Source organism: Melospiza georgiana, chromosome 6 (assembly GCF_028018845.1).
Source record: "Melospiza georgiana isolate bMelGeo1 chromosome 6, bMelGeo1.pri, whole genome shotgun sequence".
Lineage (NCBI taxonomy): Eukaryota > Metazoa > Chordata > Aves > Passeriformes > Passerellidae > Melospiza > Melospiza georgiana.
The window spans coordinates 17,123,067-17,142,346 of record NC_080435.1 but is presented as its reverse complement, the minus strand read 5'-3'; the positions used below and the strand labels follow the sequence as shown (position 1 = coordinate 17,142,346).

Here is a 19,280-nt window from a genome sequence, read left to right as displayed (position 1 = left end):
ACCAAAGGTGCAGAGTTCACAGCTCAAGTGATTTCCATCTTCAGGAGAACTTCACTTCTTAATAAGATCTAGTAAACATACGTGCCTTATTAAAGCCCACAGAGCAAATGTGAAATATAAAGGTCTTCTGAAGGAAAACAAGTTATTTTTTAAGCTGGGCAGAGTCATTACCTTAGGATTCCTCTCCAACAATTCTTAGAACTTAAAAATCTGAGGCTCTTTTCTCTGATGCCTAGTGGAAATGCCTAACAAGAGGCTGTCATTTCCCCAAAGATGGGATAAAAGAAGGGGAGATGCAAAGAATGGAAGGAAACAAGCATTTTTCTCACTTTGCAGTTGTACAGGGAGAGTGCGCAGCTTGCTCAGGGTCACACAGCAAACTGGCCTCAGAGTGAGGGGGTTACTCTCAACTTTGGATGGAAAAGGTGTGTTTTTATGTGAAGCTCAGTCATAGCCACTAGAGGTCACAAAAAGACAGCTCTAAGTATATAAGCCTAGTGTTTCCTGCTGGGAAGCAATGCTTTCTGTACATCTGTGTAGTTTAAATTAGTATTTTATCTGAAGTACAGCAAATATTTGGCAATAACTTTTAAATAAATGTTTGGTATGATCTAATTTGGCCGAGCATTTGGCTCACATCATAATTGTCAAGGGGAATAGAAAACCTGTTTATCTATAGAATGCCTGTAACTGCATTTTTTTTCTTTTTTTTAGCTTATGATTGTGAATATTTCAACAAAGGTAAGTTCTAAAGGAAGTGACAAAATATTAACGGACTCTTGGGCTTTTTAATTTAAGTCTTAGAATCTTTGTATTAAAACAACTGTATTACTGAAAACATTTGTGAATGTTATGTTGTTTAACTAGCCAGTTAGTTGTTTAACTGTTGCTTAACTTCTGTTTTGCTGCATTATTTTGGTTTTTCAAAGGTTATTAATTTCATAATTCCTGGACCTCTCCCAAGAACATGTGTCTGACTAATTTTCTTTGCAGTGATGGATGATGATTAAACAATTAAATCACGAACTAATTAATGGAATATAAAGTGAAAAGTGCCAGTGGTGCTACTTGCTGAGGTGCAGTGCAGTTCAAAGCTGAACAGAGCCCAGTGGGTTGTTAAATCACTCACAGCCTCCTGTGCAACCTCCAGAGGGAGGTAGCTGTTAAGCTATGGCAACTTTTTGTCCCCAGAGGGGAGAAACTCTCCTTTTAGGTCTGTCTGACCCAACTTGGAGTTCCTGACTGACCAGCATTGCTGCTGCATCGGAGTGGCTGTCAGAGGAGTGCAAACCATGGGGAAGGGGCTGGACCATACCTTGAACCTGCACAGGGTGCTGTGTTAGCTCTGGAACCCATATTCAGGCTGTTTCCAAATCACCCTGCCTGTGTCTGCACGGTCAGATGTGGCACACAAGGCAGCCTGGTGTGAGGAAAAGTCAGGGCTTCTGCTATTTATGCTGTAACTCTTTATTAAGCTCATCTAGAAGCCTGTCGGTCCACATGACATGGAGTATTTTGGTCTTCTGATCAATATTGCAGCAGCTCACTCCTGCAAAGGTCTGAGAAAGGGACCAAGTTAAATTAGGACAGACTTATGCACTGTGCCATACCCAAAAAATATGGCCAAGAAATGTGCCTTTTCTCATACATTGACTCCTGAAAAGATTTTGAGTGGAGTCAAATCACTAATGCATGGGAATTTTATCTAAATCTCCATTTAAAGACTTTCAATTAATTTATATAAAGGATAGTTAACTATAAGAGGTGATTGAAGGTTTTAAGTTTTCTTTTTAGTTGGTTTTTTCATAAAAAATACAGTCAGATAATAGACAATGTTAGTGCAGGTAGACTGCAAGTGCAGTGTCTCTAACATCTGTGGTGATAGTGAAGCTAAATGATCACACACACTTTTAAGGTGTGTTATTGCCTTTGTTACTTAATTCTCACTGACAGAAATTAGTGGAAATAGTGGAGATGTGTGCACATGACTAACCTTGAAATTAACATGGTTATTGTATACTTCTTTCTTTATATTTTTGTACTCTTTGCTAATCCAGCTCATCAGGATTCAACATAAGATGTTTCAGAGCTGCCAGTGGGCAAAAAAAAAAAAAATCATCTCCATGCTGAATATTTTCTTGTCTATGCAACTTAGAGTAGGATGACGCAGAATTTCTTTGTTTTGGAGACAGGAAGGTTAAGAAGTTGTCTTAGACCAGAAAGAGGTATTCACTTTGTGGTGAATCCAGAGTGAAATAGTTCCAGTCCTACTAGAAGCAGAAGCCTTTTGTCTTTGGTCGAGGGGAATTATCAGCTGGTGGCTGTTGTCTCTCAGCTTTTGGATGGGCCTGAGATGGGACATTTAAAGATCTAAGGATATTTCCAGAGCACTTTTAAGTAGTAATTTAAACATGGTTTTTCAACTCCCTGCCCTGAAGGTAAAAAGATATCTTTGTACATGTTTAGGTGGGAATGGACCTGTATCCTAACTGGCTACTTTTTCATGCCATTAGAATTTAATGGTATGAAAAGGTAGCCAGTTAGGAGACAGGTCTCTACATGTAATGCAGCATCCTTAGGATTTCAAAACTCTTAATAAATTTTAAGATTTTGGAGAACCAGAGTATGAAGGCAAGCTGCAAATTGCAGTCCAAAATTTTAACCTGTTGGAACAGATTTTAAGAATCAATGCTGTTAACTTCCCAGCTGATAGCTGCAGTTATCTCAGATGTATGCTTGCTGTTTTACCATGTGGGTAAAATGGTAATGAGGTGAACTGCTCAGGTGAGGCATAAAATGCCTAATTTTAACAGGGAACTTAACGAAAATAGTTTAAAACACTTAAAAATAAACTCAACTATTTTTCTGTAATAAAGTTTGATCTAAATGAGAAGATGTGGCATTTTAAGGTTTAAAAATGAATTTGCATATTTTTGGCTTTTTTAACTTGTATGTTTATTCTTTGCTTATGATGCTGATTCCTTCCTGTCATACTTCACAAATAAGACTTCACTGTTCAGGGAATTTTTTGATGCTTGTTGACAACAAAATTTTATTCTCTGCAATACACCTCATGCTTTGGACATTATAAAATAAGTTTTAAAAAGTAGTAAGACTTGTATAATCAGTTCAACCATACAAATAAATAGTTTAGAAGGATCCTAAATCAATTAACCTAGGGGCCAGCTAACTCCAATGAAATTATTATGAAACCAAAGCATATAAGAGGAACAAAAAGGAGAAGCTGATCATGAATCTTGAAAATTGAAAGTAGGTATTCTTGATAATTTTCAGAACATGTGTTTTCTAAAAAAGGTTTGTTTTGGTTTTCTTTCATTCAGTGCATGGCACCTAGATCTGTTTGCAGAGTGGTGAGATGTGTTTTTCTTCACTCTGCCCTAATGGTCAGAGCTCAAGCACTTGTGACACTTGACATGAAAAATAATTCCTTTTTTCCTCTACAGCTCTGGGAAAAGGCCCATACAAACTGGTCAGCTATTTGGATGGAAGATCTGTAATAGCAGCAAAATTGGTGGATGGCATTGTATTCCCTGTGAAGGAAGATGATGATGTTCCTGGGCATGTAGTGAGCTTCATGCTGACTTCAGGACTTTATAAACCCAAAGCACATGGTAAAGTCATAATAACCTAGCTTCTTAAATAAGACAGAGCTGACTCTGCCCTTGTCTTTAAGAATAAACCTGCGTTAAAAATTTCTTGCTTTATCTGTCAGTTGAATGTGCACTTTAACATCTGCCAAAATTTTCTTTGGTGGTTATTGAATTGTTGCTTTGTAAGCAGTTGAAAAAGCAGCTGCCTCCCCACACCTGAGCCTTCAGAAGCACCAAACTGGTATTGCAGCCCAGTAATCTGTGTGCTGCTCCCTTTAGCTCTCCTCTGGTGGAAGTGGGAAAGAATGGGAGAGAAATGTTGCACGGGAAGTGCTCCCCACCTCCCTTGCTCTGCCACCATCACTCATTGCCTGCCCACACACACAGAGATGCCCTTTGGCACTGACTGAGCTCTGTAAGGGTGAGTGCTGTAAACTTGTGTCCTTTGGGTCCCAACTTAAGTTTCCCTGAAGGAATCTTCCCTCTTCATTAGATGAAAAGTGTGTGGCACACCTTCAGAGATATGCAGAAAGCCTACAAGAGTATATCCACCGTTTGTGATATTCTTAAATGCTGAAGTTGTCTGCATACACAGCTTTAATGCCCACAGAGCGCTTGGGTATCAATGGTTTTACTGACCAGAGTCCCCTGATGAGCTCTTTGGGTAGCCTGAAGGTGGCTTTGTGTCACTTAAAAAATAAGTCTTTGATTACTACTACTGCTGTCTGTAGAACTGACACCAGAGCTCATGTAACAGAATCACTGGGTATAGATTTCTTTTATTAGTCATAGTTTTGAGGCACTTGTACATTGTGTTCAATTTATGTTTGGAAAGGGAAGGTCAGTCCTACTGTTCTGTTCCCCTATGAAAATCTCTCTCAGAATTTAACCTGGCAAATAGAGTTTGTGCCTTATGGTCCAGTTTGAGCAAATGAAATTTCATCATTTGGTCATGAGGAATTTGCACAATCAATGTTCTGTATCATTATAGGACATTCATGCCTCTTTGGTATCTCAGCACAATGCATGTCTTACCAGTTTCAGGCATTCCTGGACAATGGAGAGTTTGGGTATTAATGCACTGATTGGCAATACAGCAGATGTTAAAAATCACACTGACTGTCCTTTGTTACTTATCAAAGAGCTGTTTGCTACAGGCAATTCATAAAAAGGCATTCACTAGTACTGCTAGGTTTTTCAGATTATCTGAAACTTTTATGCTCAGAAAACAAGGTGGTCTTCCAGAAGTGTTACACCAGAATGTGATAATATATCCTTTTAATAGAGATCATTTGTTTTCTAAGCTTTTTTTTTAAAGAAATGCTAGCCAGTCCTGGAGGGTTAGTTGATTTTACAGTAGATTAATGGCTGTTTTCAAGAGACTAGCAGAGTTTACAGCAAAATAGAATGAAGTAATTCTGTGAGCAACAGATGCCTGTGACAGGCTCAAGATCTGATGCCCTGCAATTGGCTGTGCAGAGGCTGCTTGAAATCAGAAGTACTGCAGGGTAAGGTAACATGAGGGAACATTTGCCAGAAAAAAAGACTTTGCTGTACTGTTCTTAAAGGGAGAGCTAGAGAGCTGAATGCAAAATACAGTTTTCTAATTTATTTTTAATGAAAGGCTGAGCTTTTAAGCTATCAATTCCTGATGGCAAATGTTACTTTTAAACCTAGTTAGATGGAGTTAAAGTTTTTATTAAACAAATGGCTTAGTAAAGACTGTAAATTAAGTTCTGCTTGACTGCAGGGCTATATTCCTTTATCCTGGTGTGGGCAAATGTCTCAATCTCTTTGTATTCCTGTTGGAATCTGTAGAGTATTTAGAAAACTTAATAATCATCACAATCTAGCACTCTGCAATCCATAAATAGTGCATTTTCTTACAAGATTCAGGCTGTTTTCACTGGTAAGGCCAAAGCCAATTTTCATTCCTCATGCTACTAGGGTCAGTAGTGGTACATCAGAATGAACTTAATTTATGATGCATTTATCAGGAAATAAACAAGTTCTGTGTGCTCTCTTCTGTTTTATTTTTTCAGATTCCAGCTTGATTTCATTAGAAACAGCTGAGAGACCAAATTATTTTCTTCAGCTGGCCTCCAATAATACTCTTGTTGTTTCTAAATGGAAAAAATCAGAAGATTTTCACAACAGATCTACGTTTGTCATTCACAAGAACACGTGGCTGTCGGGATACAGTTCCTTTGAGTCATTTGCAAAACCAGGATTCTTCATCCACATTTCAGCCTCTTCAGTTGGGCTTTTGAAGTACCATCATTCAGAGGAGTTCAGACTGTCAACCCTTTTTAAACTTGTAGGTAGGTAATTACACTTCAATGTTATGAACAGCAGTTTTCTCCTTGTGCAAATCCAGGCTAAATGGTGTTATTTTCAGAGGTGATGAGATTGCTTACCTCTTCCCCTACATTACTGGGAGCTGTGGGAATTCTGGGACATCCAGCCTCAAAATATTTTTCCCTGAGCATTGTAGTGAAGATGAGATTCTATTTTCTTGTGAAAAATTAGCTTAACACATTTTTTTTTTTTTAAATTTGCCAAATGGATTTGGAAATAGATATCCTAGTGTATATTTTCTGGGCAATATTTGCTGTGGAGATGGTAAGAAAATTCTTTAGGAGTAGAGCATTCATACTCATAAGTAATGGATTCACAAAGGGAATAGAAAAGAACAGATCTCTAAAATTTAAGGTGTGTGGGCAACATTTTCTCTCTTGGCCTGTTGCCAAGAGAGAGATTTCTGTACAGTGAATTCTCTTTGCTAACCCTGTGGCCTCATCAGGAGTTATGCCTTCCAGTGCTAAGGACATGGCCTGTAGGCTACACCTTCCAAACCTCATTTTTTCCTAAAAAATACCTTGGCTTTTATCCATTACACACGCAGAGATGCTGTGTCTGTTGGGGTGTTAACCACTAGTGTTTCAGTCATCATCTAGCTGGGGGTATTCACCCCTTCTTGGGGATACAGATGTTCATTTCCCTAATGTTGCTTGAACAGATACAGCTTTTGAATACAAAACAGACTGCTGTGAGGGTCTTTCTACCTACCTGTGAGATTCCCATAATAGTTACATTCCACTGAGACATTAGGATCAGAAATGAAGAAGATACTCACTCTAAGGATCATTTTTTAAGAGCTGGCCGCAGACGTTGACCCTACAAGAGCTGATGATAAAACCACACTAAAAAGATGATGTAATTTAATCTATTTCTAGTTCTCTTTGGTGTGTTTGTTTGTTTGTTTTTTGTTTGTGTTTTTATATCAGTAAGGAAAAGAAATAATAGGAATTACAGTCTTTACATTCTTAAACAAGTGGAGCCATCCACTCAAATGAAGGTGGCTTTGGAGGTCAGGAAAAACATGCAAGTTATATCAGTGTATAAAATAAAGCAAAACAAATTATTCATGTAACTATTCTTTGCTTTAGCTTTTACTTGCCTTAACACTTTAGATGCATCAAACATATCCATTTATGAAATTCAGTGACAATAATTACTTGCTGAAACCCAACATAGTATATATGATTCCAAAATCACTGCAAGTGAATTATGTTCTAAAAATTTTATTGTACTGTAATTTTAAATGCATTAACTATTTGTTTATTTATTTAGCAGAAGTATTTTAATGTGTTCCTGGCAATACCATGTTTTAAAGTCAGTTGTTCATTCTCTGAAACTGAAGTGTATTTTACAAGCAAAGAAAGAAAATGAAATACTGTATGAAATAAAGCATGACCTGACCATGTTTTACAGTGACCATGTTGAATTGTGGCACAGACAAACCTGAAGCAACCTCTGATTTCTGTGACAAAAGAGGCCAACTGTATGCCTCGTGGAGCTTCGTGTTATCAAAACACTGAATTAAAGTGTTAATGGTGTCATTGTGAATCTGCCCATGTTTTGCAGTACATTACGCTGACAGCCTAATGCAGCTGTTGACTGGCACACTCCAACTTCAGAAAAATGACAGATTTTGTCATTGCCAAATGCCTGTTGCCTCTTGACAAATGCTTGTAATCACAGAGCTGTTGAGGGTTTTGAGCGGCAGAATTAGAGGGCTAATGCTATTACCAGGATGTTCGTACAGCATTTCAAGCAAGGCACTTTTTTGGGACATAACAAAAATATCTCCTTGGTCTTTTATCTTTGGGGGAGGAATGAACAAGGGTAAAGCATGTTCCAATTCTCAGTGGTCCTCCATTAACACAGAATGGTATGTCTTTTCAAGTGTGAAGTCTTTACCCTCCAGTCATTATACTGAAAAATCCTATTTATGCCGATGGAAAACTAAAACAATTTACCTCAGCAAGTGGGATCAGATCAAATGATCAAGAGGTATTTCATTAATCACCACATCCGAGGGCTTGGGTTTCAGAGTTTTATAAGCAGAGGAGCATAGGGCTCCAATCTTTCTCCAGCGTGCTCTCACAAGGGCCAGCCTGCTGATGTAGGGTAATTACATGGTCTAAAAATACAGCAGCATTTGTTTAAGTTAATGGAAAAGTTACACCAGCTCCAGAGTGCGCAGGCAAAAGCGTATTGGGTTTCCTGCTGACTATTGTAAATGCTTTGCATATTAGATCAGAAACTCTTGAACCAGGAGCAGCTATTCCTGCGGAATCAGAGGATAAATATCAGGAGCAGAATAATAGGCCCAGTAAATCCCCTTGGCCAGAAAGCTCCTCATGAGACTTCTTCGTGCTCGGTGACGCACATGCAAAAGGAAGAATTTGAAGTGACCTGATCACCACAGCAGTAGACACACGTCTGTTTAAAGTCAGCTGACGAGTCACTTTTTCCAGTTTCATCGCAATAAATATTGTCATGTTGGGAGACACGAAGGCTGGGAAGTGTTTGCCATGTGAAGTCACTTCAGCTTTAAAATTGGATTTTTTAAATTATACTTTGCTTTTTCTGCTGTCCTGTTCCCACAAACATGTGAGGAAGTTGAGTAGAAAACTGAATTTTGATATGTAGTGTATACTTATTCACAAGAAAATACATTTTTGCCTTCTATTCAGGAATTATTTTGCTGGCAGGTTGGTATGCATTCAGTCAAAAGAAAGAATACCTTTACTCTTACCAGATGGACAAACACAAAGGTGCCATGTAAGAGCCATCAGTTCCCATTTGAGATTGCTGGGAAATCATTTTATGTAGGAAATTTATGACCTTTTTATGGGTGTAGCTGCTATTTTCTTACCCTTTTTAAAAATAATATGCTCAAACTAGTTACCTTTTATCATTCATATAATTGTTACCTATTTAGGATCACTATGAATTATTTTTATGTCATGAAAATATGACTTGCCCCATATAAGTTTTGCAGCAAAGTATTAAATAATGCTAGTTATGTGTTGTAATAGCTAACTTGCTGTAAATACAAGGCCTGTTTTAGAGAGAATTTTTAGCTAAAATTAAAATATCGAGATGCACTTAGTATAGGCCCACTGCACAGAGGCATTTTTCAGTGCTTAAGTTTGACAGAGAGCACTTTTAGTCTTTGTATTTTAATTAACTCAATCACATTCAGAAATGTGGGGCAAAACTGAAAATTGAATTAACTTTAATGAAAAAGTTTTTTACGAAACCATCTTTTTACCTTAAGTCAGTTTTACACGTGGTACTACCAACTACTTTAACATCAGTTTACTCTAATCCACTTCCATCAGTAGAATTAATTTTCTGGAGTGTCCTGATTCACTCATAATGAGTTGCTGTTGAGTTTAATTTGAGCTCGTGTGCTTTGTTGGCCCAGAAGTTCGTGATGTGGGGCTGGAAAATGCTGAGCACCTGCTGCTGTACCTGCAAATCCCACGTGTGCCACTGAACATATCTGCCTCATAGCTCCTGCAGTCAGGCTGAGCTTTCTGTACAATAACATCTCTCCTTTTTATGCTGCAAACACAAACATTTGACCTGCCATTTTTGGCTGTATAAATAGGAGGAGATGAAAGAGTTGCGTTAACGTTGAAATAACAAACTGAACCGTACTTGGACAGGAGTTAGGTAATTGCACTCTGCTTCCAGTGATGTCTTGGCTGGGCACAAAGTTTGGTTTTTCCAGTGGTATTTGCTTACATTTCTCATTGCAGAAACTTAGAAGTCATGAGCAGGGTTTGTTACTCGTTTGTGTGTGTTAAGTGGGTAGATAGGATTTCATGTTTCTAAACTTGTAACTGAGGAGACAGGCAATCTAAGTTACCAAGCAGAGTTTTGCCTCCATTATAAATAGAGCTAATTCTAAAGCAATTTTTGTGCCTACTAGATTTTTAAAAAAATTGTATTAAAGTAACAAAAAAAAAAAGCATCAGGTAAGATTGAAAATCCAAATACATTATTTTAAAAATTATTTTTTAGATGTTTATTTTAAATACAGCATTTTATTAGCACTGGAACATTTCAAATTTTAGGGTTTTTTTTTTTAAGTAAATAGCCCTTTTTTGAGCATAACTTGGAATTATTCATATTACAGAGTTTCTAACAGTGGCAAATTTTGTCTCTGTGCCTTGAAAGTCAGCACAGAAAATTAAGGTGCTTGTGAGCAGTAAGAATTGTCAACTCACAAAAAGAAGCAGCCAAGTTACCATGAAATGCGGTTGTGGCTCAGCAGAACCTCATGGTCTGTCAGTGATAAAATATCAAAAATCTTCATTAAATGGTAGCAACTGCTTTTGTCATCCCAGTTTTATTTTTGAAAGCCATGAAGAAGAAAATCATAAATTACAGGGAAGAAAATGCTTCTCTGATGTTCAAGAAGATGTGAAAGCAATGGAGTTGGGAAATACCTTTTAATCTATTGTCTTTGGCCATGTTCATAGCTGTGCTCCCACAAGGGGTTTCTGCATTTTGATGTGCTAGCTCCTGTTGGGTAAGAGAACCGTGGGCTCAGCTGGCACATCCCCCAGCTGGGGCCACTGTCCCCCAGGACATCAGTCACCACTTTGGGAAGGATTTGCTGTGTCACCCTGTCAACGGGAGGCAAATGCTGCTAGGCTTGACAAGGAGACACATGGCTGTCTCCAGATGCCACGACAAATCCTTTTGAGGAACACATGCCTGGTACGAGAAGCTTGATTCATTGTCTGTAAACTGCAAATCATTGTTCTGTGGCGAGGGAACTCTGCCGGTGCTCTGGCTGCAGTAAGCTCGTGTTACTGGTTGCTGGAAGGGGAATTTAAGTATTAAAAAAATGGGAAGCATGTGGTGGAGGTGGCTGAACAGACCAAGTGACCTCAGCCATTCCTCATGTGGCTTCCTTTCGAGGCCCTTCACCATCCTCATTGCTCCTTTGGGCACTCTCTAACAGCTGAATGTCCTTTTTTATATTGTGGTGGCCAAAACTGCACACAGGGCTTGAGGTGAGGCTGCACCAGGGCTGAGCAGGTGTTTTTGTCTTCTTTTTGTTTTGTTTCAATTTACAGCGGCCTGATCCTTGGGATGATGAGGCGTTCCAGAAGTTAGGTTGACAATAGTGAAAACTCTAAATGTGATGAATTATTCAACTGATGTTTTCTTAATACTCTAAAGAATTTTTCCACAATTCATAAAAAAGCGCAGATATCCTCATACCTTATGGGTTTACAGAGACATCCTGAAAACTTTCTGAAAAAAAGGACAATTCATACAAATACTCTTGCTGTGGTGATTTGGTGTGCTCTTTAATGTAGTTTGCACACTAAAAAACACTGGTACACCTTGGCATTGCATACTCCATTCTCTAAAATCCCTTGACTGGAAAATTAAATGTCCATTGGTTCTACGGCTCTTCGAAAGAAATTTTTAATTACTAAGTTCACAGATTCTTCTGTTGTCCATAGTTGTTTTTGTAGAAGTAGAGACAAAATTTGTGAGCAAGCATGAATTCATTCTTGACTGAAGGCAGCATTTATGAAACACTCAGCAAATGCTATGCGTTTATGTGGAGATTCACCCTAAATCTTACCAAGGCATGCAACACCACCAAACTCTGTGAGCTTAGTCTGTAGGAAATCTTGAGGAAAATGTGGCTATCGTTTCCTAAAAGTCAAGGTTCATTTGGAGAATCAGAGATGGTATGTTAATCCCAGCATTTGGAAGTGTTAGTTCATGGCCACTGTTCTGCTAAATTGAGAAACTGTCATTCTTCATCAGGTTGCAGTCTGGCTTCTTCAGGCTTGTACTTTTATTGTGTTTGAAACTTACTCTATGGTTAATGGTGAGTTCTGTGGCCAGAGTTAAAAGTTATGGATTTGTCTCCTTACTTAATTCTAGAGTAGACTAATGAATGAAATATCCTAGATTTAACTTAGATTTATTTACTGTTATCACTACTTTTGGTGATTGCCCGTGCCAGCGTGTCTCTGATATGTTTTGTCTTTCTGCCATATATTTTCTTTTTGTCCTTAAACCTTGTATTTCTGGTACGTATTTTCTTTTGCCCTTAAACCTTACCACTCAACGAGTCCGTGCGTACAAGACCTCATACATCAGTCAATAAAATGTATGGCAAAAATTCCCTTCCCCCATTAGATTTATGTAACTTATATTGGTGTCAATGGAAGGGATCACAGAAGAATTCAGTCACTTGTACTTATCTTCTTATGAGAACATAAGAAATGCATTTTTAACTGTCATAAGAATTGTGTTTTTAAAAAGAGTGACAAATTACATTCCTGGATTAAATGAGATGTAGAAGGGGTAACACTAGATGGCAACATACACACCCTTTTGTCTGAGTCCTGTCTTTAAAAGAATTATTTTTATTTTAAGTGGAGACATTAACAGTTAATAATGATAGAGATAATTAATTATAAGTGCAGATTCCCTAAATTGCAGGAATAAAAATTGCTCAGTATCTTCATGGAAAATTTGACTGTATTCAAGAAGCTATAAAAGAGCTACTCCTTGTATCTCAGTCAAGCAAAGATCAGGAAAACTTAAAAAACCCTTCAAAAAAAAACCCCACAAAAATGGAAGTTCTTTCTAAGTAATTAACTGCCTTTTTGTTTTTCCTGGTGCTTAATGTGAACATTGTTTTAGAGCAGTTACTCTTTGTAGGCTCTGAACAACATTGCTCTGAGCTCAGGTTTACCAGTTTAGAGGGGATTCATTCATGATGATGGTTTCTTTCTGCAGGCATGAATGTACAGGAAATGTCACTGCCCTGCCCTGGCTGCTGCTAGAAGAGCTGGGGTGGGCTGCCATAGTGCAGGGACTGAAATCCAGATATAGCATGTAAATCTTGCAGGTGTTGGAAGAGCCACTGGGCTAACCCAGCTTTGTGCAGGGAACTGTTCTGCGTGGAGGTGTGGGAGGGCTGGAGTGCATTTGAATTTGTGTTTCTGCTGAGTGACTTGAAAGTCCTTCAATAAACACTGTGTGTGTAGATGCTACAGTGAATGTAAGCCATGCCTTGTACTGATGTGTATCTGTGAGTGCTGAAAGGAATGTAAGAGTAACAGATCTTTGTTGTTTTTCAGATGTCAAATTTAAGCTTCTGTCCCGTTCCACGTGTGAATGGCGTTATGACGCCTGCACAAGCCCTTGCTTCAAGACATGCAGGGACCCTTTGGGAAAAAACTGTCAGACTGTACCAAAGTAAGTGACTGTGTTTTTATGGATAAGTGTGTAGTTTAGGCAAGACACTTAAGCAGGATAATAGGAATACAAGGACCAAATGTAGACTTAACATACCAGGACTGTATTAATGGGTAAAGAGGTGAGTGAAAGAGGAAAGGAATGGAATAAAACCTGCTGCTGCAGCTACATAAACATGGCATTTCAGCCTTTAGTGTACTGTCAGGCTCTGAAATGACTGCTATATTTGTAGCTTTCATTTTGGGAGTATTACAGAGCATTAATGAAGAGAGGTTATCACAACTTTGTTTCAAACAGTTGTGCCCTTGCTTTTCCATTATGTCATTGCAGCAGCTATATCTAGCCTTGCTTTTTCCTGTGATGTGAAATTTGTGCTAAATCTGGTAAAACTGACGCACAGACTTTGACATATAAAAATATTGGGTATTTCTTATAGCAGTAGTGTTCACTCTTGAACCTGTGACTGTTCATTTCAAAAAGCTGAGTGTCATAGAGTTCATGTTTTCCCTTAGATCTGGGTGGGAGTGGAAGCCATGGCAGTGACATTTTGAAGGAGTACACTCAGGTGTACCTGACTGTCCACTTATATGTTATGTATAGATTCTTTTTCTGCAATTGAATTCTTGATCCACAAGATACTATTTGACTGGTTAATACTAATTGTTTTTCTTTTAGAGTGGAAGGATGCATCCCTGCCTGTCCTCTCAACATGTTGCTGGATGAAATCACTCAAAGATGCGTGTATTTTGAAGACTGTACGTCTGAAAACTTATATATATATATATAGTATATGTTAGACTTAGCTTAATGATTAATTAGCTCTTTCACCATAACTTCAAATATTACTGCCTACATTTGTGTAACCATGACATTAGTTACATGAACCTTCAGCTAACTAAACATACATTTTAGCTAAAATAATTTAGTTCCTCAAGAATATGAGACAAATTTTAAACTAAGAAAGTTGTTCTTTCTTCATAAAATATTTCAGTAACATTAGATGTCAAACAAATGATTTAAAGAATTTATTTTTAAATTCGTCTATGAGTTTTAGAAGTTTAAAGGCTATTGAAAAGATCAGTTATACCATTTAACCTAGAATTCTGCTGGCTCCATCACTATAATTATTCACCAATTTCAGGCTGTTCTCTTGTGTCTGTTTTCAGGCATTGAACCTGCAGACGACAGCCCACCTTTGCTTCTCAGCATTCAAACCCCAGCAGTTCCACATTTAACACCAAGTGCAAGTTTGGCAGTGATCAGTGAAGAGGTAACTTCATTTCCTGTGCCTGAAGGAAAGGACAGGGAAACAACACTTGCTACAAAATTGCAACTCACAGCAACCACAGAGAAACTGGAAATTTTGGCTATTACATCCAACAAAACGCTTCCAGCTGTAACTTTATTGCCAACTATTTCTTCACAGTCAACAGAAACGACATCTGGGAGAAGCACTACAGCAACAACAGGGACAACAAAATCTAGTGTAAGCTTGTCTGCTTCTGTTGACATTTCTCCTTTGTTTCCCTCTGCCGTCAGTTCAGAAACTTCCACAAGGATACAGCTGATCAGTAGTGGCTCCACTGAAGTGCTCAGGGCTACAGAACCTCAGACAGCAACTGCTACACATGCAGTCACCACAAGAACAGAAGCAGAGAGCAAACCAGTTGCTACTTCTGTTTTTGCTGGGACACCACTTAGAACAACAGAAATGCCAGTCACAACTAAAATAATGGAGTTATCAGAAATGGCCACAAGAACACTTCCCACGAAAGGAGCACAAGTAAAACCAGAAGGACTTACAACATCTACACCCAGTTCATTTGAATCAATAACAGAAAAAACTACTCCATATGTAGCACAGCTTTCTACATCACCTGTGGAAGTGCCTTCATATACACCATCAGTAAACTTAACAGGAGCTTCAGAAGGGACAAAAACAAGCGTAGAACAGTCTCTTACCACAGCAGCTAATGTTACAGTGACATCATTTTCTCCTACGCTCACTACTTCATCTTTGTTAAAGCCAGTGTCTTCAGCAACAACAGGAGCAGCAGCTGTTTTAACCAGACAGAGTGAGAAGACTACATCTTCACCAACAACCATGCCACCTGTTTCAGTAGGAAAGACAACGACAGAACCTCCTCTTGGAATGGTTCAACACCTGACTGGTTCTCCAGAGGTTCTTGTCACTACAACTCTAGGTCCAAAGATCACAACTCTACAAACCCGAGAGAGATCATCAGAAACAACTTTGTTATCATTTGCAACTCATAAAAAGGAAATCCCAAAAATAACATCTTACGTGGAGCATACATCAAGTTCCTATTTCCCTCCCTATTCACCACATCCTAGTTCTAGTACTGAGAAATCCTTCATTCTTTCTACAAAGAGACCTACAGTGTCTGCTCCTATTCCTGCTTCTCCAGCTTCAGGTGAATTAAAAAAAACATTTAAAACTGTTTCAACTACAGGATATCCCTTACACAAGGTTCTAAACACAACTGAGTTCCTGACTACATTATACACTAAATATCCTGTCATGGCTGAGACTAGCAGTGTGACACCTTTGTCTGTTAAGGTAACACTCAAAATAACGTCCCCTCTTGAAATAGCAACAAAGTCAACTTTGTTTTCTGGAAAAATATCTACTGAATACAAGTCTGCTCTGGTTTCAAGTACAGTGAAGACAAGCAGTCCAGCATATTCAGGGAGTGTTACAACATCAGCAATGAAAACCAAGGAAACCACCACAGCTCCTTTTGTAGCTACAGAAAAGGAGTCACCTCAAAGAACATCCATCACTGGATCTCCACTTGCTCTCCTTAGTGGGACTGAAACCACATTGTTGACAACACTTCCTGATAAATCACAAGTAGAAAGTATTTCTACCATCTCTACTGGAAAGCCATCTGCTTTGTCTTTTCCACCATCAGGTTCTCTAATTTCTTTAAACATTTCTCTTCCTTCACTACCCTCAGATGGAAAAGAAGCATTGCTGACAACTCTGAGTCCCAAGAGTACATCCAATGAAATAACCTCTTTATATCCTAGAACAACTGTACGAAAATCTGTGTTAACAGAAAAGACCTCTCCAGTCCCAACTTTCTCTATTTTATCTTCTATATTAGAATCAAGTTCAATAGCAACAGTACCAGATGAAAAATCACTAGTGAATATCACTGATGTTACATTCTCCCCAACCTCTGCAATCAGCAGTCTGCTCATAACAACCAAAAAAATAATGACAGGCAAAGAAAAATCCTCTCTGTCCCCTTCTGTTGCACTTCCAGTAACAAAGTCTTCTCACACTTTCTCCACCTCTCAGTATCTAGGAGATAAATTAGTTTCTTCACCTTTAACACAACTGCTACCAGAAGTAACAACCACATCAAAATATTTGTTAGAAACTAAAATGGTTTCTACAGCATTAAAACCTGCAGTCCAAAGTGTGACAGAAGCAGTGAAAATTCCAGCAGCTGCAGCTCAGCCATCCCTGCCTCCACCTTCAGCAGGCCCCTTCTCCTTGCAGACATCTTCAGGAGCTAAACCTTTGCTACAGACCACAAGGACCACTGTTACACCACTTTATGCTAGTCAGAAGACTACAGAACTTGGCCATCAGACCTCTGAACCTTCATTGACGAGCCAAGTTCACCAGTATCCTGCAGAATCTCTAACAGAATCCCCTGGTCAGCCACAACCTGTCTCTAGCACAACTGAAGCTACAGTGGAACTGACTTCCTTAAAGACCTCACTGCCTGAAGGCTCTCATTCAAGCATGTTACCTACTTCCATAGGTCCTACCAAAGTTATTTTACCCACTCAAAAATATTTGCATTTAACTGATGCGGTTACACAGCCACTTGTATCAAGGACTTCTGTTTTGCAGCCTACAGTCCCAGCTAGAGCAACAGCTGACTTGATTTTTGACACCAAATTTCCCCCTTTCTCACCAGAAGTGCTTGCCACTTCCTCTTCTTCAGCAACAATTAAAAAAGAACCAATTCCTTCATTTTCCACACAAAAGACAGCTACAGATCTAAAATTCACACATGAAGCTACATTTACTAAATCCCTTGATTCCAGACAAACACTTGAAGCATCACCTTCATCGGATTCTCAGTCAACCTCTTCAATGGTTTTGCCACCAGGAACAAGAGAAGTTCCTGTTGTTTTGGGCTCCACATCAAGGGGAAGTGGTACAGAGGGAACTGTGGTGTTGCCTAAGCAGGTCACACCTTCAGCCACCACCTCCAGCTCCATGACCCTGCCAAGGACAGCCTTGTCCCCTGAGGCCCGTTCCTCAGTGGCAGCTTCAGCCTCTCCAGCGATGAGCAGCGCTGGGCAAAGCCTCAGCACTGCGTCAGCAGCCTCAGACACAGCAGCAGCAGTCACAGAGCCCATCTCCAGCTCTCCTTCTGTTACTTCAGAAGGAAAAGGAGCCATGCCCCTCGACACAGTGAAGTCTGAAGAGTCAGAATTAATGACAGGATTCCAGTCTGTCCTTACTCAGGGTGCTACTGTTACACCTCAGACATTTTACCCTCTGTATTTCACAAACACAACTTCAGTTCTGTCCACTGCACGTTCACCTGCTGAATCAAAAGTGTTCTCTTCTATAGCTCCATCATCAGTCAGTACTACTCAAACTTCAAAATTTGAAGTAACATCTGAGATGCAAACACCATCTGTGACCTCACTGCTAATGATACCTGATCATCCAAATGACACAGCAGCTCCATCAGTTTCCTCATTTACTTCATCCACCAAAACACTTCATGGCTTGACTGCAACATTTTCTGATGGACTGACAATAGCTGAAGCCATGGCAGGAGCTGCAGCATCACCTTTTATGTTGCCTCGAGAAACAGCAACGCTTCAAACTTGTACAGTGAGTAGATATAAATAATTACCTGCCTGCTTTGAAACTTAGTTACTTCTACACACTGATTAAAATATAAAATAGTGAGCCATGCCTTGATCTTTAGGATTTAAAATATCTGTATCAAACAAGGGAGCCTGATTGTTATCCATTATATCTGAAACCTTGGATAACTTCATTATGCAAAATATTTTTTTCTAAATGTTTTACTACACTGGGTTTCAGGCCTCAGTTTTCTGAGTGTGATTGTTACAAGGATGGGGTTTTTGACAAAAAAGAAGTTTCATAATGTCCAGTGTCAGTGTTTTGTGTCCTTGCCCTTTTTAAAGCACATTTTTCCAGACACCCCTATTACCATTCCTGCTTGTTTCCTTCCACATTTTAGCTTCTCAACTTTACAATGAAAAAAGTTAAAAATTCAGAAGTGTTGTTCTCATCTTTACTATAGGTCAGCAATGTTAATCTATCCTCAGAATGGTCAGGTTTTCAAAGGTGCTCTTTGCTTGTAGCTTCATCAGCATCATGGGGATCAATAAGTATTCTGTGCCTGAAGAATGTGAATTCCTTTTTCAACAAAAACTATACAATACTGTGATACTAACTTGTTATGAACGGTAACCTCTGTCTTTTATTGAATCTGCCTTAGCCAATCACAGAGAGTGAGTGCATAAAGCACATTTGTTTGGATGGACAGCTGATCCAGGTTAATAAGTCACAGAACTGCCCATACAATGCTACTCAACCCAGCTGTGGAGTTTTAGGATTTGCTGCTCAAACAAATGGTGACAAATGCTGCCCAAAGTGGGAATGTGCATGTAAGTTTAAATTCTGCAGTACTTTTGAAGTGCGTTCAGGTAATAATTCAATGCATGTAAGGGTAAGAACTGACACTTATATACCATAGCATAGAAGTAAAAGAGGCACATTTTTTGGGTTACTCATTGTTGAAGGAAATTTATAAGTGTAGTTTTATATTCAGTGAAATAAAATAAAAATGATTTTTTTAACATACTCAGCATTATGTATCTGCAGTGGATATGTTTAGGTCTGACTTAGACACATCTTGTCATCTCTCTAATCAGGGGACACATAATCAATACAGGATTTTTTGGTTCATTTTTTAACTACTTCAGCATGAAAAGATTTCCTAGACTGTTAACTACTCCTGTTAGTAGTCTGGGGAC

The 19,280-nt window shown here is 38.8% G+C and overlaps 1 protein-coding gene across 1 annotated transcript in view; it reads left to right on the top strand.

Moving 5' to 3' along the window:
* OTOG (otogelin) overlaps window positions 1–19,280 on the top strand; it is a 93,013-nt gene that overhangs the window by 51,582 nt on the left and 22,151 nt on the right. The window contains exons 31-37 of the mRNA XM_058026465.1: window positions 715–741; window positions 3,465–3,632; window positions 5,654–5,932; window positions 13,094–13,211; window positions 13,887–13,966; window positions 14,378–18,105; window positions 18,743–18,911. Coding sequence (XP_057882448.1) covers window positions 715–741; window positions 3,465–3,632; window positions 5,654–5,932; window positions 13,094–13,211; window positions 13,887–13,966; window positions 14,378–18,105; window positions 18,743–18,911 — 4,569 coding nt within the window. The remainder of the gene's footprint in view (window positions 1–714; window positions 742–3,464; window positions 3,633–5,653; window positions 5,933–13,093; window positions 13,212–13,886; window positions 13,967–14,377; window positions 18,106–18,742; window positions 18,912–19,280) is intronic.